The following is an 18,331-nucleotide window of genomic DNA, read 5'->3' as shown; positions in this document are numbered from 1 at the left end:
AGTTGCCACACAGCAGGGTTCCAGGCTCCCAAATGACAAAAGGTCACATCCTCCCCCCACATTTGGCTGCATTTTGTGTGGGGCTCAAGTTGAACAAACGTGCCAATGTTATGTGAAAGCAGAAGTGACAACACTGAATTAAATCACAAATTAATGGGAAACAAATTATGGACATCTTTACTTTACCAGCACCACAACAGTTTATAACAATGTACTCATGGGATCTTGATACAGCAACAGCTTCTACTATGTCTTTAAATGTCTTAGTGAAATAGTGATCTGTCTTTTCTGGTAATATATCCTCTTGACCAGATGTCAATCAGTCTCAGTACCTAACACCAACAGTGGAGGCAGCAATAACGCAATAGTAGTGTATCTAATCTGCCGGAAACTCAGGGAAGAAGATAATCAGGGGGGTCGGACTCGAGTCGCCATGTTTGTAGTCCCTATGGTCAATGGCCATTGATTTGTGTGGTACAGTACAGTACAGTAGTAGTGCCGTGATTTCCTGGGGACTCGTGAGTTTTTCCGGGGGATTTAATATTTCTAATTAATCCGTTATTTTCAGATTTGAAGCAGAAGATGCAGGATGACGCACGCTACCTCAAACGGTAAAACGGAGACTAAATGATCTCTTGTCTTGATGTTAGTAGACGTAGAAGCTAATGTGCAAAAGTGCTATGCATATCAAATCACATTACGATTGAACAACATTTTAGGGTTAGGGTATTGCTAATAACCGCGTAAACGGACCTTTAACGTGGACGTTATTACATACATCTGTAAACTAGTGACTAGCAAGCCAGCAATTCGTGGCAGCCAGCTCTAACGATCTATCTGTAGTACTGTATATCATGTGTGCCCTAGTTTTGTTCTGCTTTTAACTGTGTTCTTGTACTGTTTTTAACCTGTACGGCGACCTTGAGTGCCCTGAAAGGCGCCTTATAAATAAAATGTATTATTATTATTATGTAACGTTACCCGGGTTAGCTAACGTTTGCTCACTACATTTTAAGTGGATGAGCTACTGTAGCGAGCAATCCGACGTTGTCTAGTTTGCTTTGCTGCTAGCTTTTTAGCCGTGTTGTTGTTACTGCTGGAGGTCTGGGGCGTGTCGCTAACATGACATTATGTTATAACCAGCACTGCATGACTGATCAGCAATGTTACACTGTAACTCAATGTTACACTCAACTGTGTGTGTGTGTGTGTGTGTGTGTGTGTGTGTGTGTGTGTGTGTGTGTGTGTGTGTGTGTGTGTGTGTGCGTGCGTGTGCTATTGTGATTTCTTCCCATTCATTCTCCATTCGTCGTCTCCACCCCACTCTGACTCCCCTATTCACACTGACCCCAACTCCATTCACCCTGCTTTATCTCTCTCTCTCTCTCAATCTCCTCTTCTCCCAGTTCCATTGTTTCTCTTTTCTTCTCTGCAATGAAATGAAGGTTGGCAGCAGTCTGAATGTATGTACTATGAAGTAGGCTTGTGTAATAAACTCTATCCATCAACCATCCATCCCCTCCTCTTCTTTTCTCCTCAGTAAAGTGAAAGCAGGCAGTCTGGATGTCCATCCAACTGAGAAGGCCCTTGTGGTTCAGTATGAAGTTGAAGCCTCTATACTGGGGGAGACGGGGGACCACATGCTGGGGGAACGCAAGGAAGGGCAGAAGATGTGAGCTGATTCTTGCTTAATGTTAAAGTCCTCCCATCTGTATTTTTCCTTCTTCAGTTAATACATTTGTATATTTCCTCAATAAAGCAGTGAAAGCACACATATGCTCCAACAAATGTATTGACAACGTTTCGAGTTTAGGCTCTTTGTCTGGTTATAATTCTCAAGAGCTACAGTGTATCACAGAATCACACTAGACACCCGTGGGTCACTTCATTATTAATATGTGTTATTACATATAAATATACATATGAACAAACAATGAACAAAGATGATGGTGGGATGCAAGAGTGCAGACTAGCCGACACCAACTCTGCTCATGTCAGATAGGTGATGCACCCCCTTTTCCTCATAACTGTATCTTTGGTCGTCTCCCAGTCCTGGTGGGTGCCTGACACAGTGCAATGATGACGAGCAACAGTCCAAAAGAAGAACAAAGAGACACACTGATTGACTTGGAAAACAGTGTGGTCGTTGAGCCCAGTGATAAAGGCGGTATAGTCAGAAGACAATTAGAAGAACGTGTTATACTTGCTCAAAAGCCCATGTTGTTTAGGGTATAATGGGGAATGTTCTAAAAATGCACATTTCAGACTAGCAGATACAGTATTTGCAACCAAGAGTCAAGACCACAAGGGTCCAATCACCATGCATTTGATTTTATTAAAAAAAGGGATGTGAAATGCTCCAGAAGTGGACTTGTGGAGGACTTGTGTCCTACTACTCCTGAGTATGACCTGACAATGACGATTTGATGTTGTCAAATTTATTGGAGCATGTGAGTGTGCAGGTTCTGTTATTTTGCATGATCCTAACCTAACTCGGCACCCCAACAAGTGAAGTACATATTCCGCCAGCTTTTTATGTTTCCTCAATGCAAGTTCTCCCAAGAAGTCTCTCTTCTCTTCTCTTCTCTTCTCTTCTCACACTTATTGTTCTACCTTTCTGCCACCCTCCCTCTCTTCCTCTCCATATCTGTCCCTCTATCCTCTGCAGTATCCGTGTGAAGAGTCTGTCTCCCAGTACAGATGTTGGTGCATTAGCGAGGAAGGTGGTGGAGGAGTGTAAGCTTATCCCTCCATCTCGTCTGCCCCAAGTGGAGCAGCTCCTCTATTATCTCCAGAACAGGAAGTCTCCCCCAGGAGAAGGCAAAGGTCAGTGACAAAGTTTGTACTTTTTAACACTGACCACGACCAGTTCTGTATGAGCCATAAATGTAACCTAAATAGTTGATGATAAACTCAAGGCCTCAGGGGAAACTATTCCCTGTCAATTAGTTTGACCACATTTTTCAATTTAGTAGTAATTATTACAAATAATATTAGCAGACTTGTCAAATTATTACCCCTGGAATGAATAATGCAGCTTTCATTTTTCTTTTATCCCCTTTCTTTTTTTTTTTTTGCGATAAACATACCTTCTTGCGTTGTCTTGCAATATATTCTTAATAGAACACTAAACAAGGAACTACGACAGAGACTATTGTTCCCAGGCATTGTGGTCTACAGTATGTACAGTAAAACCACTGTTTAAGGTTGTTGTGTTCTTCTGTCTCCAGTGGAGAGGAGAGAAAAACGAGTGGTGAAACCTAAAGAGCTCACCCCATTTGAAGGGATGGAGGTAAGAAGAAAGTTGAGGTTTTTGTTGAAGGGATTTTTGTTAAATAGCATTCGTATAGTAATCATTTCTCCATTGTGGAGTGTTTGTTCAGTAATAGGCGGTCTCCCTATTTCTGCAGAAAACAGAAAATTGATTTTCAGACCAGCATACCAATTTTATCCAATAAAGAGAGAGAACTCATACAGGATACAGGATAAACAAATGCAAATTAAATTGAAAGTGATGACACAAAGAAATGAGCAGACAAAATTGGAACTGTAGTGCTAAAAGGTTTATTGTAGAGACGGGCAAGACTTTTATTGAACAAGCACTGTGTATAGCAATCATTACTATCAGAATGTAGAGCCATATTCTTTTAACAAAACAAAAAAAACATATAGCTTTTCCTTTTCTTTTTTTGTGGCATATTACACTTGTATTAGATTGTTATTAAATGTTTAAGTTGAGTTGAATACTGATAGTTAGCTGATGCATTAGAGATGAAATTCCTTCTCAATGTAATAACTTTATGGCACTACAGTAAAAAAAGAAGCAGAATTGTATTTTTTCCTTAAAAAGAACACGTATTTTGACTGTACGGTTTTGAGAGAATATTGTTGTTTGTTTAGTTTGCTTAAGGTTTTGTTTCAGCATACCCTTGATTATATTTGCAGTATTAGTATTACATCATTATAGTTGACTAAAATTGTGTAAGTGTGTGTGTGTGTGTGTGTGTGTGTGTGTGTGTGTGTGTGTGTGTGTGTGTGTGTGTGTGTGTGTGTGTGTGTGTGTGTGTGTGTGTGCGTGCGCGCGTGTAGTTGAACGAGGAGGCCAGTATAACCAGAGTAGATGAGTATGTTGAGCTGCTGTATGAAGGCCTTCCAGAGAAGATCAGAGGCTCTTCCCTCATTCTCCAGCTGGCCCGTAACCCTGACAACCTAGAGGAACTACTGCACAACGGTATGTGTTCTGTAGCCTATGCTATGTGGCGTGGTACTGCCTGGTTTGCTGCAGGGATCCAGTTGGCCTCCCAGTGTGTAGCATAACGTTATCTCTCTCCTTCTTTACGTATAGCCTTGTTACAGTATATTATAAATATAAACCAATATAAAACCATTGATGTGGTACTCAATATTTTAAAATATTAAATGTACATTTATGTATAAGGGAGGGAAATGTTTTGAAACATGCACAGAGATATTGGCGTTAGCAGACGACGTCAAACTGTGGCGCATACTGTGACTTGAAGGCCGCAAATTTCAGTCCATCTGGTCCACAGCCGCAACGTAGATACAGAGATTTAAAGAATCTTGTGGTCGGAGTTTATGAAAAAGTCAGTTTTTAGGGGCAAACACGTTTGCATGTGGACGGGCCCCCAAAATAAAAAATAAATACCCGTGTACGTGTGGACAGCTTTAACCTGGCTAGGACGTTTAGGTGTCTGACTGTCCTGAGGAAGAGGCTTTTCTGGAGTCTAATGCAAGCTCAGAGCATGTACTGTAGCAACCACACATCTCTCTCCTGCCCCAAACCAACTCTTGACCACACATTCACTTATTACAGTCGAGGGTTTCCGGCTATAAACAATAATAACACCCATGTCTTGAACTTTAAAACGTTGTACATTTCCTGTACCTGTTGCCCTGTAGAATTTGTTTTATATCCCAGGCATATTGCACAGTATTCAGTTAGACTTTCGCATCGTGAAGTTATTTTCGTGATGTTTTTTATGTGTGTTTATAGAGGCAGCACTAGGGGCCCTAGCCAGGGTGTTAAGGGAGGACTGGAAACAAAGTGTGGAACTCGCTACAACAATCATCTACATATTCTTCTGCTTCTCCAGGTATGCACGCACATACACATTATACTAGGGCAGGGGACAATAACCACATCACTGTAATACAGCTGTTATGTGATGCGTAACAATGTTTAAATAAACATCTTTGTTATGTTGTTTGTACAGGTTTTAGGACTAGAGTCAAAAGGCCTTAGATGGCAGTAAACTCGCATTATCATGCCTAATTTATGCTATGCAACATAGCATAAATTAGCAACACTGTTGCAACATACCAACACTGTCGTCGACTGACAGCATTGTCGAAAAAATACTTTCGCCTCGGGGCAGCAGTGCCTCAGGACGTAGAGCTGTCACCAGGGAATCGAAGTTTCCCTCTTCAATATCGTTTTCCTCTGGCATCATGTCCAAATGTCCATAAGCCAATAAACCAATGAACTACACCCTGTGTGCCGTTCAATATCTGCTCACTGCTTTTAGTAGGTTAGGATGTGTGCATTTATAGTTGGCCAATGACATTTTCCCTCTGTCCTCTCCTCTGCAGTTTCTCCCAGTTCCACACTGTGGTGAGTCATTATAAGATCGGAGCGTTGTGTATGAGTGTGGTGGAGCATGAGCTGAAGAGATACGACCTCTGGCAGGAGGAACTACACAAAAAGAACAAGGCTTATATCCTTCATTTCTGTTCCGCTGACAGTTTCTTCCCTAATCTTGCTGCACTCTATTTCAGACATCCGTGGAGCTCAGATTGTTTGGACTGTTAAAGGACTATACTGATGTTTTTGCCCACTGTCTACACATTTCGTATACATTACATTACTGCCAAACATTTCCACACCCCCTGTTGAAGACCCATGGCATCTATAGAGGAAAAGTACTTGCTCACCTTGTTTGATTCTCAGCAGTCATGACTCCGGTTTGACAAAGTGCTCCAATAAAAAAAGCCGTTTGGGGGTCATGTCCTTGTTGCACACTAGCAACCTCTGCTGGTTGATTTGGCTTCCTGTTGAGCAGTGAGGGGAAACTGGAGAAGATAGCATGTTCGTCTTATGAATCTCTGCAGGTGTTACTCTCTCCTGGTGAAACCTTTTGCTGTCAGGTGAGAAGAAGTGACTGTATTGGAATAATGGTAGGCATGTGGTTGTCATCAGCCTCCCTTAGCCAATAATACAGCTCGGCAGTGACAGGGACCAATCTGTTCTGCAGGAACTTTTGGCTTGACTTTTCAAATCGATCAGCATTTCCATGTGTGCGTGCGTGCACGCATGGCCATGCATGTGCATAACTTTGTCAATGTATGTTGTTAGTCAATTATCAATACAATTACATACAATTACAATCATTAATACAATGAACCTCATACTTGTTGGCATGAAACTATAGTTCTGTGTTCCTTAACAATGTTGTGTACGTGATTCGGAACCAGAGAACGGTTCTCTGAGGCGAGATCAGGAGAAAGCCCACAGGAAATACCATGGTCTTCTGGCTAAACAAGAGCAACTGCTAAGAGGTAAGACAAACCTTGGCAAATAGATTTCATAGCAGTGCTGCCTGGATACTGTGGCTATAGAGATGCTTTCAACATTCTGTTGTTTGTTAGGAAGAAACACAAACTGTTCAATAATAATGACAAAATACCTAGCCTCCATTTTCCGGCAAGCTATTTTGTGTATCATCTCCCCACTTGGATCTTATTCTCTGTTCTCCTTTCTCGGTATCTCCTCTCCATTTTAAAAAGACAAATCTCTGTTTTTCTGCGTCCTCCAGTGTCTCTCTACTTGTTGTTGAACCTAGCTGAGGACACTCGGACAGAGTTGAAGATGAGGAACAAGAACATTGTCGGTCTGCTGGTCAAAGTTCTGGAGCGGGACGATGACGAGTTGCTGGTTCTAGTCGTGTCATTCCTGAAAAAACTGTCCATCTTCCTGGAGAACAAGAATGATATGGTGAGAGACGGACGGACGGACGGATGGACGGATGGATGGATAACTGGATAAATAGATATGGTCATATATTGAACATGTTACATGACCTAAGGAGTATAATGACTGGATTTGGCAGGAGCTTTGTGTTATTGTGTAACTTGTGTGACAAAAGGTGAATTGAACAACAAAGGTTTCTTTTAAATTAATTGATATGTTTAATGTTACTGTATGTTAATTGACATAAGAAAAGAGGCCGCACAGTGCCGTTACTGTATGTTAATTGCCCTTACACTGGGAATGATAATGCGTTGCAGCGCTGTCCTGTCAGTATTGTACAGTATGTACTTACTGTATACATTTATATATATTTAAAATTCATAATCTTCACTTAATGGGTGACTCCCGCAAGTACAATTTCCAGTGTGCATTCCTTTGTAAAAAGGATCAGTAAACTGTCTCGACTGGACTTCTAATGTAACTCGGATTCCCTGTTCTCTGATCGGTGGCAGGCTGAGGTGGATACCGTGGAGAGACTAGCCCGCCTTGTACCGTGTGACCACGAGGACCTGTTGAATTTGACGCTGCGCCTGCTGTTGAACCTCTCCTTTGACACTGGTCTCAGAGCCAAGATGGTGGAGGTTGGACTACTGCCTAAACTGACTGCCTTACTAGGTAATCTACTGTTGATAGTGCTAACACACAATAGGGTACTAACTCAAAGTAAATCATATTGTAGCATACCCGGCCTAGGCCTAGACACACTGTTCTTTTCTTTTTATATGGGACTCATCCTTTGGGACTTTTACTTAAAAGGGCTGAATTTGTAGTTTTATTTTCTACTACAACAGAGTAGGCTAATAAGCAACACAGCTGCAGCTAATAAGCCAATATTAACCAATATTAATAATGGTGTTAGATTTAGGTGTGCCCTGCAGAGCCATGGGTGTGCCAATGTGCACTTGTGCAGGCATGGAGACAGTAGTCAATGCACACTGGTACACCTAAATCTACCCATTATTATGATTATCTGGAGCTGTGTTGCTCACATCATGGTCAGGCAGTGTGCAATGTTTCTATCCTGCTACCTTTCAATAGCTAAAGTTTAAAATAATGGTGGAAGTGGTTAAAAGCTAAAGTGACACAGATGCGTTCCAGGTCTTATTGGATTAAATAGAAAATGAGCTAAAATAATGCATGACCATGTGTGACTAATGCTATCTTGTATCCATACAGAAATTCCTATGACATGCTGCTGCCATATCCTTAGTACAGTCTGCCCTGCCTCAGCACAACAACTTGATTTGAATGATTTGTTTATCGTTGTCTAGCTGATGAAAGCAACCGTCAAGTGGCTATGTGTATCCTATACCACATCAGCGTTGATGACCGCTTCAAGGCCATGTTCGCCTACACTGACTGTATACCTCAGGTACTTCAATAAATTACTGGAACTAAACTTTTAGTAAATAATACAATATTCTCTCTTCTCCCTTGATGGTCCAAACAAATCTGTGAAACACATCAGACTCTAGTCTGAACATGCAACCCTACCAAAGGACTGAACCTAAAGATAAACACATTTTAAATTAACATGAATGATAACATAATATTGCCAAGTCCTAAATGCTAATGCAGGATGTATATCTGATGAGCTGGCAGTGATTCTAGCTTGTATGGTAGTATGTTTACATGGACCATTTAGTTGTTCATCTTAGGTCATGGTCGTGATTGGGTTGTTTGTACATGGGACCGAATTCACCGAAACTACATCAGAATCAGAAGAATCAGCATCACAGTTTTACAAATGGGTGAAATTTCACACGCAAAACATTTTATGCATAGTTTCCATAGTGTCGTTTTCCAAGAAAAAAAGAAGGGAAAGGAGGGGGGGGAAGTTTTTACCACAAAAAGTACAAGTAAAGGACTTCCCCTCACATCAGACATTGAAGCCTTTGCTATAAAAAGTACAACTAAACTTTTTTTTCATAAAAAGTAAAAAAAAAAAAATATATATATATATTACACATAGTACCTGAGATATAGATATATAAAGGTGCGTGAGCATAGCAGCCACTGTGTAATATGCACTATATACTTAAGGACGTTAGTTAAGGTGCTAGAATAAAAGACGTGGTACGTGGGATTAACGTGTACGTGTCGGTGCGTGTCAACTGTCAACCGCATAATCTACATAAAATACGAGTGTTCCGCTTCTGTTCCTGATTGAATTATCTTATTGCAATGCTTCATTTGATTCTGTTTATATTTTTCATTATGTTATTGAATATGGATACTAATTTGAAGTAAAAATTAAAAAATAAACCCAGTTTAATTACAGTGTGTATGCTTTTAAGCTGATGCAGATGCTGTATGAGCATGGCGAAGAGAGAATAGATGCTGAGCTCATCTCTTTCTGCATCAACCTGTCCGCCAACAAGAGGAATGCTCAGCTCATGTGTGAAGGTATGTATCTATGCATGCATGCATGCACGACTGTTGATGTGTGTTTGAGTGTTTGTGGCTGTGTATGCTCATGTACAGTATGGGGCTTGAGCTATGAGAGAGTAATGTACTGTAGTTGTCCTATTTCTTTATGGAGTGACCTTACTGAACGGTAGTGGATGGACCCTAATGGGTGGGATGGACCCTAATGGGTCTATTTGGTTCCATTTGGGGTCCATTTGGTTACATTTGTAGTAAACTCTCAGACTTAAAGTAACCTTGCTTTTACAATATACATTGGGGTCCCATAGATAGAAATGCCATTAAATGGGGGACCGTAGCCTTTTATGCGGGGGGGTCCTTGGCGTATATCTTCTAATGGGGGTCCGCAGACTAATGCGTGTCAATTTGGGGGTCCTTGACATGAAAAAGTTTGAGAACCACTGCTATATATTTGTCCACTTCCCTCTTTGTGTCTCTAGGTAATGGGTTAAAGATGCTGATGAAGAGAGCTCTGAAGATGAAGGACTGTCTTCTGATGAAGATGATCAGAAACGTCTCCCAGCATGATGGACCGACCAAACAGCTTTTTATTGTTAGTTATCCCCAAATCCTTCCACTAGTATTGTACTCTCCCTATATGTTGAGCTGCAAATAATTATTGTCTTTTAACAGTTTCTCTCTCTTTCTCCTACCACTTCTCTCTCTTCGTAACTCTCTCTCTCTCTCTGTGTGTGTGCTTGTCTCCATCAGGACTATGTTGGGGACTTAGCAGCTCAGATCTGTGCGGAGGAAGAGGAGGAGTTTGTCCTAGAATGTCTGGGAACGTTGGCCAACCTCACCATCCCCGACCTGGACTGGGAGTTGGTGCTCAAAGAATACAACTTAGTACCTTATCTCAAAGACAGACTTAAACCAGGTAAATCCCCACATCAGGAAGTAGCCTACATTTATTTGTCTTTGTCTGAAGTGCTATTCTATACAAAAATCTCATGTTTGTTGATAGAAGCAGACTGCAGAGGGTCTGCACTAATCATGTGGGTCTACAACCCAAGACCCACAAACTATTTTGAAGTGGAGAAACGAACATCTGAGAGAGCAGAACTGTATAGAACAGGCCTGCTTTATTTATACAGGGTAGATTGCCAAGCAGACATGCTGTTTCACAGCATCACAATCACATAGCCCATACATATCTCATTATCTATAATCCGCTGAGATACTAAAGCCTGGACAACACAATTTCCTACACCTACACATTCAAAAATAAAGAAAGAAAGGAAAAAGGCCACGAGCATGAATATAAGCAGTAGAGCACACTAACCAGTACCACCATAACACATCACACCATGTCCTCTCTACCTTTAATGGCCATAGAGTGTTATGTATAATATAACACACTAACCAGTACCACCATAACACATCACACCATGTCCTCTCTACCTGTAATGGCCATAGAGTGTTATGTATAATATAACACACTAACCATTACCACCCTAACACATCACACCATGTCCTCTCTACCTGTAATGGCCATAGAGTGTTATGTATAATATAACACACTAACCATTACCACCCTAACACATCACACCATGTCCTCTCTACCTGTAATGGCCATAGAGTGTTATGTATAATATAACAGGAAACTCTTAAGGTAAGGCCCCGTTTCCCTCACGTGCACGCATCCGCCTGGGTGACGTCAGACTGCGGGGCGAGCGCTGGCTCTTTGGCATGGGGGGTCAGATCAACATACGGAATGAATTCTGTACTGGCCATATATGGAGCGTGTCTTGAATGTACAGGGTTTGATGAGGTCAGATCAACATGGAATGTCAGAACAGGTCAGCTCCATATAAGGAGATCTAAGAGTGGCAGAGGGGGCAGTGTCTTGAGTGTACAGGGTTTTATGAGGGCCCAGATAGGGCCAGGCCTTAATCTTCGGGCCTGTTGCGAACTCTAGTTTTCGCCGGCTGCCGGGCGCGGGTGCACTAATAACTTTGGGGCGGGAGCCGTCTAGAGTTTGAATGGACAGGTATCAGTCAAAAGGGAGTCATCGAAGAGGAAGGATGGATGGAAGGATCAACATATGGAATGTCAGAACAATGTCAATATTGATGACATCAGAGATCTCCATATATGGGCATTCCCACATATGGGCTTAATATTGATGACATCAGGGAGTCACGTGATGTAACGTGATGTCACGAGGCATGACCATATATGGAGGCGTGGGGTGGGTAACCGACAGACTGACTGACAGGAAATGCACCTTTTCATAGTAAAAAAACAGCAACTTCCTAAACCGTTACAGCTCATTAGCATCAATTCTTCTGCCCTAGACAATGGACTTAAATCCTTCCAAAGAAACTTGGTTTGTTAGCTCTGGCTCCCTCTGTAGGCTGAAGCACAAGCTTCAGAGGAACCATCATTAGCAGTACCTATGTTTACCAATTCTCTGAGAGCCCCTTTGCACATTATCATACAGCTCATATTCTGGATTGCATTTGATTTAGCCACCATTAAAATACCTCCCCAGTATACACACACTGATGTCAATTTGTCTTTATGCTTACCTTCATAAAGGGTAAATTATATTGAGTTAGTTAGCTAGTTTGTTATTTTATTTCTGTTATTTCCATTTACTGTTAAGAATCGCAAGTTCACAGAGACCTGGTTGGAGAACAGCATGTTTAGTGCTTGGTTGAAGAATGGATTTGAAGCCACACCTTGTGCAAGAAAATGCAAAAAACTTAGGAACTTTGGGTATAAACTATGAAGGAATTTGAGTTGCATGTGAAGTCACCCACCAGCAAATGTCTGCCGTCTGACAATATTGTTCTGCAATTATCCCAGCTTGGGGAAGATCACCAAGACCAAGTGCACAGCAATAAAAGCAAAGTGGCGTTGTTTTTTACACATGGTAACTAAGCGCTAGTAAGGCAGTGATGACAGGTGAGCATTTTCAGACCATATACTTTTAGCCAATATAAAAAATTGAAGTGATCTTAACATCATGTCATCAACGTCATGTAGTTTAATTGGTTGAAGCCTGCAGAAACCGGTCCGTGCCCTCTTTGCTCATTGCCCAGTCACTCATAATAAATTCCCCTAAATTGCCAGTGCATTGTCACTTTAGAGGAATAGCAAGCACATGGGAAATGATGGTGTCATCTGGGAGCTCATTCGTTAATAAGTCACTGTTTCTATGTTTAGGTTTAAAGCCATTCTGTCACCTTTCTCATTTGTATGCATATCCGACACAAAATGGACATGTGTGTGTGTGTGTGTGTGTGTGTGTGTGTGTGTGTGTGTGTGTGTGTGTGTGTGTCAGGCTCAGCAGAGGATGACCTCATCCTAGAGGTAGTGATAATGATTGGAACCGTTTCAATGGACGACGCCTGTGCTGCCATGTTGGCCAAATCTGGCATCATCCCGGCCATCATAGAACTGCTCAATGGTAACAAACACACACATACAGTGCATTAGAGATGGGGGCGGGTATCTTTTACACAAAATTAATTCACTGTCGATTTAGTACTGATTTAGTACTGAAAATAATAGAATTATGCCTCATACAAAACTGCGTTGCTCTAGAAGTGTCACCCACGTTCTGTTTTTCAAAGCGACCATCAACATTCAAATAATTGTAGAATAACACATGCTGCTTGTTCTACTGCCACCAAGGCTTTAGGTCTCTGATAGGGTATGGTATGGTATGGACCAGCTAGTCTCTCAAGCCAGACAACTATTCCACAATCGTCAAATGTTACATTATGTCATGTGTAGAGTCCTAAAAGCCGTGATCTGTTCAATAGTGCTGTTTTGTCTACATCAGTATCAGTTTACTACATTCCTATGTAATAATTTCCTTTTGCTGTTTGTCTGTTTCCTGTGTGTAGCCCAACAGGAGGATGATGAGTTTGTGTGTCAGATTGTGTATGTCTTCTACCAGATGGTTTTTCATCAGGCCACACGTGATGTAATCATCAAAGACACACGTATCCTTTCTGCAATGAAAAGTGCTTACATTTCTGTCCTGTTGCTCACAAGTCAATAAGCTTTTACACCAGTGATTCCTATCAAACTACTGTTACAGTCATTGTTTTATTGTTAAATGACACAAAACGTCCCTAAATAGTCACACACTGACTTTGTTACTAACACTCTCATTCTCCTTATGCTGTCTCTCTCTCTCTCTCTCTCTCTCTCTCTCTCTCTCTCTCTCTCTCTCTCTCTCTCTCTCTCTCTCTCTCTCTCTCTCTCTCTCTCTCTCTCTCTCTCTCTCTCTCTCTCTCTCTCTCTCTCTCTCTCTCTCTCTCTCTCTCTCTCTCTCTCTCTCTCTCTCTCTCTCTCTCTCTCTCTCTCTCTCTCTCTCTCTCTCTCTCTCTCTCTCTCTCTCTCTCTCTCTCTCTCTCTCTCTCTGTAAGAGGTGTTCATTGTGATAGGTTTGTTTTCCTAAGCCCCTCCCCCTCCAGAAGCCCCGGCCTATCTCATAGACCTGATGCATGACAAGAACGCTGAGATCAGGAAAGTCTGTGACAACACACTAGATATAATCGCTGTGAGTAACACACGCATGCACGCACGCACGCACACACACACACACATTCACCAGTACTGTCATCATCATTATAAAATATATATTTAATATTATATATTATATTTGTATTATTACTTGCGCAAGCAGAGCGCGCAAGTAATCTCATCTTGGATTATTTAATATTATTAATATCCGTCAAAATCCGCTAAAAACAAATGATATCCACAGAATTTACTGTAGAAAATAAATTAGGAGACTAGAAGAACATATGTAGAAAGAGGAGGATCATATCTTATAAATTATATTTTTGTACTATGAAGCTGAATTAAGCTATACCGGTTGATCCCAACCCTTTCTGGACGCGTGCCTATTTTAAATTCTCAGATTAAGAAGTCAATGGATCTTTATTGAACCTCTTTCTGTGTCTTCTACTCTCTCTCTTTTCCTTACCCTTCCACCCCTTCCCTCCATTCCTGGCTGTGTCCCAGGAGTATGATGAGGAATGGGGCAGAAAGATACAGTCTGAGAAGTTCAGATTCCATAACAACCAGTGGTTGGAGATGGTGGAGAGTCGTCAGGTGGACGACGCCGAGCCGTATCTCTACGACGACAATGACAGGGCTGATCTGTTCTACAGTGCTGGTACGCACAAAACACACGCACATTATACTAATACAATGTTATATACTAATACAATGTTATATTTTCACTTGCAGTCATTGTCATGTATAACGGTTGCAACAATAACAATGGAACCAATTATAGCAAAAATAATTGAGGTGGTGGATCAGTTCAGAATAAGAATAACTAAAGAAATCAATAAATAAGTTTAACTGTAATTTATTAAATCAAAACTAAATAAAGTTTTCAATAGCAAAATGTTCACTTAATGAAATCAAAATAAAATAAAACTGCCTTGAAAGGGATGGGTGTAAAGTGTCCTGGCACTGTCCAAAACTAAACTTAAATACTTTAATAAAGGGATGAGTGTAAAGTGTCCTGGCACTGTCCAAAACTAAACTTAAATACTTTAATAAAGGGATGTGTGTAAAGTGTCCTGGCACTGTCCAAAACTAAACTTAAATACTTTAATAAAGGGATGGGTGTAAAGTGTCCTGGCACTGTCCAAAACTAAACTTAAAGGGATGGGTGTAAAGTGTCCTGGCACTGTCCAAAACTAAACTTAAAGGGATGGGTGTAAAGTGTCCTGGCAGTGCTGGCACTGTCCAAAACGAAACTTAAAGGGATGGGTGTAAAGTGTCCTGGCACTGTCCAAAACTAAACTTAAATGTCCAAAAAAATGAATCCAAATGGAACCCAGTCAATGCTGTGTAGTGGTAAGTCTTACCACCCTTTACACTGTTCTGCAAAGTCCGTCCTCAATCCAAATCCAAACTCCAGGGAACTAATCCAAAATGGAAAGAAGGTCTCTAAATCCAATGGTAGAATCCAATATTCAGGAAAGTACTTGGGAAATATTCCTCTTGCTTCTCCAGTAGCCTGTCTGTCTCTCTGTTCACCTCCACTCTGGACTGACAGAGTCAAACTCTCCAGGTGGCCCAAACATTGTGATTGCCCATCACTCCATCAGCCAGGTGAGCTGTGGGTGGGGTCTATCAATCACGGCTTGTTGCCATAGCAACACATGCATCTCACTGGCTTCTTGTAGCATATAGTCCAGCAGATAAATAGGAAAATTCCGTAGAGCAGCGGATTGGTGGAAAATTGAAACATTGCAAACAGAAAATACAACAATGTGACTCCGGGCACAGAGGTTACACATGATTGAGTATTAAGCTCTATACAGTTGATATCCCTGAATTATCCAAGACATCAAGCCCTATTTCATAGGTAAATGTTCTTGTGAATTTATCATGTGCACTGTATGTGGTGTCCTTCCAGATGGCATAACTCCAGCGGATGGTTCGGTCAGTCCAGATTTCTACCATGATCTACAGCCCCAGAATGGAGACTCGCACCTCGCTGGGTGAGCCTATCCTATACATACCCCACACTAAAACCTATCCTATACATACCCCACACTAAAACCTATCCTATACATACCCCACACTAAAACCTATCCTATACATACCCCACACTAAAACCTATCCTATACATACCCCACACTAAAACCTATCCTATACATACCCCACACTAAAACCTATCCTATACATACCCCACACTAAATCCTATCCTATACATACCCCACACTAAAACCTATCCTATACATACCCCACACTAAAACCTATCCTATACATACCCCACACTAAAACCTATCCTATACATACCCCACACTAAATCCTATCCTATACATACCCCACACTAAAACCTATCCTATACATACCCCACACTAAAACCTATCCTATACATACCCCACACTAAAACCTATCCTATACATACCCCACACTAAAACCTATCCTATACATACCCCACACTAAAACCTATCCTATACATACCCCACTCTAAAACCTATCCTATACATACCCCACACTAAAACCTATCCTATACATACCCCACACTAAAACCTATCCTATACATACCCCACTCTAAAAACTTCAATTGACAGTGTGACTCATTCTGTTGGTCCCAGAATGTGTCACAGGTGTATCTTTGCTTGATCCCCATGAGAGAATTTGAGTGCGTTTTAATTAATTAAATACGATCAAATTAAAGGTAGTGTAAGTGATATTTTGTATATTTAGTTTGTTAAAATAAGTGTTATATAGCTCTATATTCTGACAGCAATCATTGCTATTGAGCATTTTTTTATTCAGTAACAGGGGCCTCCCTGTCTCCCCATCTCTTTAGTAAACAGAAAATAAGTTTTCTAGTCAGGATACCAATTTTATCAAATTAGGAGATAGACCTTATACAGGATACAGAATAAACTGGAACACTGGAACCTGATTGGATCAAATTGGTATCCCAACCTGGCGATTTATTTTCTGTTTATACAGCAATATTAACTACCGTATATAGAACAATATCAATTCATTCAGTAACCACTATAACCAGAGCACTTGAACCATAACTGTAATAAAGAGCACTTGTGTCATATAATATAACCTTATAATCAGTGTAATTGTTTTTGTAATGACCCTAATTCAGTAGTAGGCGTATAGTTCTCATTCAACTATTGTTTCGTTCCAGAGATGTCAGTGATGTTTTTGACCAGACCAGCACTTCTCCAGGACGACCAGCCACAGCCTATGGCTTCAGACCTGACGAACAGCCTTACTATCAGTATACATAAACAAACACACTCACACATCCACTGACATTCTATGTCGGTCAAATTCTATTAACTTGCATTCATTCCTCAGTGTTCATCATTGCACACCTCTGAATAGATACTCACGCGTGTCCATAGCTATTATAGCTCATGCCTGTATGCTCCATGCAATCATCATATTTCCATAGTTTAGCTACTAAGATGGTCATTGTAAATGTTGCCATAGATTGTAAGGTACTGATCACCTATGCATCATCTATTCTTATCTGGGCTAGAAATTATTCTAATCCAGAGAAGGATTAATTACAGGACATACATCATTATGCTTGCAAGACAGTAGCTGAATGGTTCACTCAACCAGAGACGGGTGAGAATCAAAGAGCCTTCGGTGTGGAAACTGGGTGGAAACAATTTGGAGATTGAAAAAATTGCAATCCTGAAATATTATCATTATTGGGATGGCATCAGGATTGTGTTCAAAGCAATAGGTGTAGGTTTGTCAGCACCACTTTGTTGAGAGGTTTTCTCAATTCAGGTGGATTGGTGCAGAGATCTCTGATCATCTGTCAACACATCTGTTACGTCTTGATATAACTCTTTATAATATCTTCCTGTATGTATTGCTAATTTCATTTGACCAGTAGTTTTCAACCTGGACTTGAATGTGGGGGGGGGGGGGGAATAGTATATGTTTACAGTCATTGTCAAGTTTTGTATGTGACATAATCACCACTTACAGCCTAAAAGCTCCTGCTTGTTGTTGATTAAGTATAAAGTAAACGTGAAGTGAAAAGTTAAACTAAGAATCATTACTTAGTGTCACAGGTGCATGCCAGTGTCAGGGAGTGACAGGCAGAGACTGCCTTTTGTTTATCGGAATGCAAAAATATTTGGTACCTGCTCATTTAACACTAATTTCTTGCATGCAATTAAGACCAGTAAAGTTCCACACAGCCACCTTTTGTTACCATATTCACAGAGATTGAAAGTAAATAGTTACAACAAGTACTCTTGTTACTGTAATTAAGTAGCTTTTTCATCTACTTGCACTTTTTTGGGTACAATTTAAAATCTGCACCGGTAATTGTACTTTCACTTGAGTAGATTTTTGAGGAAGTATCGTAAC

The 18,331-nt window shown here is 40.8% G+C and overlaps 1 protein-coding gene across 1 annotated transcript; it reads left to right on the top strand.

Moving 5' to 3' along the window:
- The first annotated feature begins 461 nt into the window (after positions 1–461).
- Positions 462–17,773, top strand: LOC310870416 (kinesin-associated protein 3-like). The gene is made up of 20 exons (XM_083781637.1): positions 462–611; positions 1,541–1,672; positions 2,669–2,826; positions 3,231–3,292; positions 4,090–4,231; positions 5,015–5,114; positions 5,611–5,735; positions 6,478–6,576; positions 6,834–7,012; positions 7,501–7,663; positions 8,320–8,420; positions 9,346–9,454; positions 9,916–10,028; positions 10,187–10,352; positions 12,765–12,890; positions 13,333–13,431; positions 13,909–13,994; positions 14,462–14,615; positions 15,876–15,960; positions 17,124–17,773. Exons 1-20 carry the CDS (start codon positions 583–585, stop codon positions 17,224–17,226), a joined length of 2,331 nt encoding a protein of 776 aa, XP_083637763.1. The 5' UTR covers positions 462–582; the 3' UTR covers positions 17,227–17,773.
- The last annotated feature ends 558 nt before the right edge of the window (positions 17,774–18,331 follow it).

Source organism: Protomyctophum parallelum, assembly GCF_964188405.1.
Source record: "Protomyctophum parallelum genome assembly, chromosome: 14".
In the NCBI taxonomy this organism is placed as follows: Eukaryota; Metazoa; Chordata; class Actinopteri; order Myctophiformes; family Myctophidae; genus Protomyctophum; species Protomyctophum parallelum.
The sequence above is the reverse complement of the archived record's forward strand: the minus strand, read 5'-3'. Positions and strand labels throughout refer to the sequence as shown.